Source organism: Habropoda laboriosa, unplaced genomic scaffold (genome assembly GCF_001263275.1).
Source record: "Habropoda laboriosa isolate 0110345459 unplaced genomic scaffold, ASM126327v1 scaffold212, whole genome shotgun sequence".
NCBI lineage: Eukaryota > Metazoa > Arthropoda > Insecta > Hymenoptera > Apidae > Habropoda > Habropoda laboriosa.
In genome coordinates, this window is record NW_017100509.1 from 4456176 (window position 1) to 4458859 (window position 2684).

Genomic DNA, 2684 nt, shown 5'->3' on the forward strand with positions numbered 1-2684 from the left:
TTTTTATATTCTAGGCCTGCAACAGGTTTTAATTTAACTAGTACACCATTTGGTTCAACTACTCCAACATCTACATTAACATTTGGAGCTTCTTCAACACCAACAACAACTACTGGTCTCAATTTTGGTTTCAGTAATACACCTGCAACCTCAGCACAAATGCAATCAGGTGGTTTACTTTTGGGATCTAATCCAACTGTTACAACCACTGCTAGTAATTTATTCCCAGCTCCAACTACTTCTGTACCATTATTTAGTGGCCTTACTTTTGGCACACCAGCAGTAGAAAATAATTTGACATTTGGTGCTCAGCCTATTACATCAACACCTGGAAATATTAACTTTGGTACACCTACTACTACAAGTATGTAATAATAAAAAGTAATATTATTAATTAAAAGACATATAGGCACCCACACACACATGCATATTTTATATTTATAGCTTCACTTTTTGGAGGCAATGGGTTATTAGGATCAAAATCTATGAGAGTCGGTAATACTACATCTACTACCACAAGTATTGCAAATAAAGGACTAGGTGGTTTAGATGTATCTGTAAGCAATAAAGGTCTCTCACAAGGAAGTAGTAGTCTAGCAGCTGCTAAAGAGAACATTTGGCCACCAAAATTATTACAAACAATAGATGAATTCAAGTAATTATTATAATATGTAGTAAAAATATTGAAACTTTAAAAAATTAGTTAATTTAACAAACATTTTCAATGCAGAGAGTTTGTAAAAGAGCAAAAAGTATTGTCTTCTGATATAGCAAGAGGTTCTGCAAGACCATTAAATCGATGTGCCGAAGACACTGCATCATTAATGGAACTTTTAACAACCTTAGCTGGATCTGTTCAACGAGATCGTTCTTCTGCTGATAAATTAAAGCAGGATACAGCTAAAGCATTACAAAATTCTGAAATAGCTCAAAGAACACATGATACTCCACCTGGATTGCAATATGAAAATAATGCACCATTGCTGTTTTTCATGGAGTTAGCTGATTGCTTTGAACATGATTTAATGCTATTCAGATCTCAAATTGAAACAACAGAAAAACATATACAAACAATGATGACTCCAAAAACTCTAACGCCGCAAGGTAAATTTCTCCCCGTATTACGATCGTATTACGATCTTACGATTTGACTATGTGCTGCAATCTGATTTTAGAATTGACTATGGCTATGAGTAAGCTTCACGAGTCTCTTGTAGCTGTTGCTGGTAAATTACAAGGTGTGCATTCAAAGGTGCAACAACAAAAAGAACAGTATTTGAATTTTAGGAAATATGTTTTGAAAGATAATACAAACATTTTCGAAGATATTAAAGCAGATGGAAAAACATCTCGGAATAGTATTGGAAAAATTACGAGCGGCCCAACTCCATTTGGACCAGGTAATTATTTATTCTTTTTCAGATATTTAGTTATTGATTGTTTTATGTCATTCTTTACACCTATTACTTAATACATTATATAATTTACTTTTACAGGAAATAAAAGTTTTCTTTCTTCAACAGCATTAAGTTCTAATAGACCAGGAAGTTATGAAGCACGAAATCCATTAGGTAAATGAAATTGTTATGTGAATTTATAATGTTAATATATTTTTCTGTTGAAAACAAAATCCCGAAAACAACGTATTTTCGTTGTTTCAACTACCCCATAAACATCTCCTACCTTCAGGTCTTGCGTGGATTTAGTATGAGGTAGATTTACTAACATATAACGTCCTTTACTAAATACTGTAGAATTTCACATATATCAATAGTAAAACTGTTGCAAGTATTTAGTTTGTAAATATGTTCTATTTATATTTTTATTTCTGTGATTTGATTTTGATTTTACCTTTCCAGGAAAAGAGTAAGGGATCTATTTTAGTTTATGAGGTATTAAATTTTTCTTCAGTTTCTTTTTGTCTATATGGGAAAGGATGCAGAGCTTGTGTATCTAACATTCATTAAATGCATAAGGAAACATATTTATTTTTATTTCTAATAACAATAACAATAAAATATATAATTTTCTTTCTTTTTCTTAGTTTGCTTTAACAAATAGCAAAGTATGAAGGAAAGTTGCAATTTGTGCTTGTTAAGGAATGGTTGTGTATTTTATATGTGCTTTAATTGCTTCTGTCTTCTTGGTAGTTACAGAACAACGCTTACGTTCACTAAGATGTATATTTAACCGAATACGTGGAAGCTGTATCATTAACAGCAATGTTGCTAATATTTTAGGGTATTTTATTGAACATTAGTTGTGTTATTACAAAATATGTTTCAACTTTCGTGATAACTTTAGTACTGCTAATATATTACTTTTCATTATATTTTAATCCATTAAAATTTACAGAGCTTTAGCTATTGTATATGTAAATTAATCTGACTCTTAAAAACAAATTCGAAATAATTCAGTGAATATGTTGTTACAGTTTGGGGAAATACAGTACCATCTGCTACTAACATTACATTAGGCTCATCATTGAAACCACCAACTGCAAGTTTGACTTATAATACCCCATCAAATCTTACTGCACCTTTATCAACAAATGAATCGAATTCGAGTTTTCAACTTCAAAAACCACCTATTAGTAATAAAAGAGGGAAACATTAAACCGTGTTTATATTTATTCTCGTATTGTTCTGAAATATGATTAAAATTTAGTTATAAATATCTTACTT

General features: G+C 31.0%; 1 protein-coding gene across 1 annotated transcript in view; it reads left to right on the plus strand.

The window, feature by feature from the left end:
• Positions 1 to 2616, plus strand: part of LOC108576197 (nucleoporin p58/p45) — a 5301-nt gene extending 2685 nt beyond the window's left edge. Inside the window, exons 2-7 of the mRNA XM_017939142.1 lie at positions 15 to 364; positions 445 to 655; positions 731 to 1104; positions 1176 to 1400; positions 1497 to 1571; positions 2435 to 2616. Coding sequence (XP_017794631.1) covers positions 15 to 364; positions 445 to 655; positions 731 to 1104; positions 1176 to 1400; positions 1497 to 1571; positions 2435 to 2616 — 1417 coding nt within the window. The remainder of the gene's footprint in view (positions 1 to 14; positions 365 to 444; positions 656 to 730; positions 1105 to 1175; positions 1401 to 1496; positions 1572 to 2434) is intronic.
• The last annotated feature ends 68 nt before the right edge of the window (positions 2617 to 2684 follow it).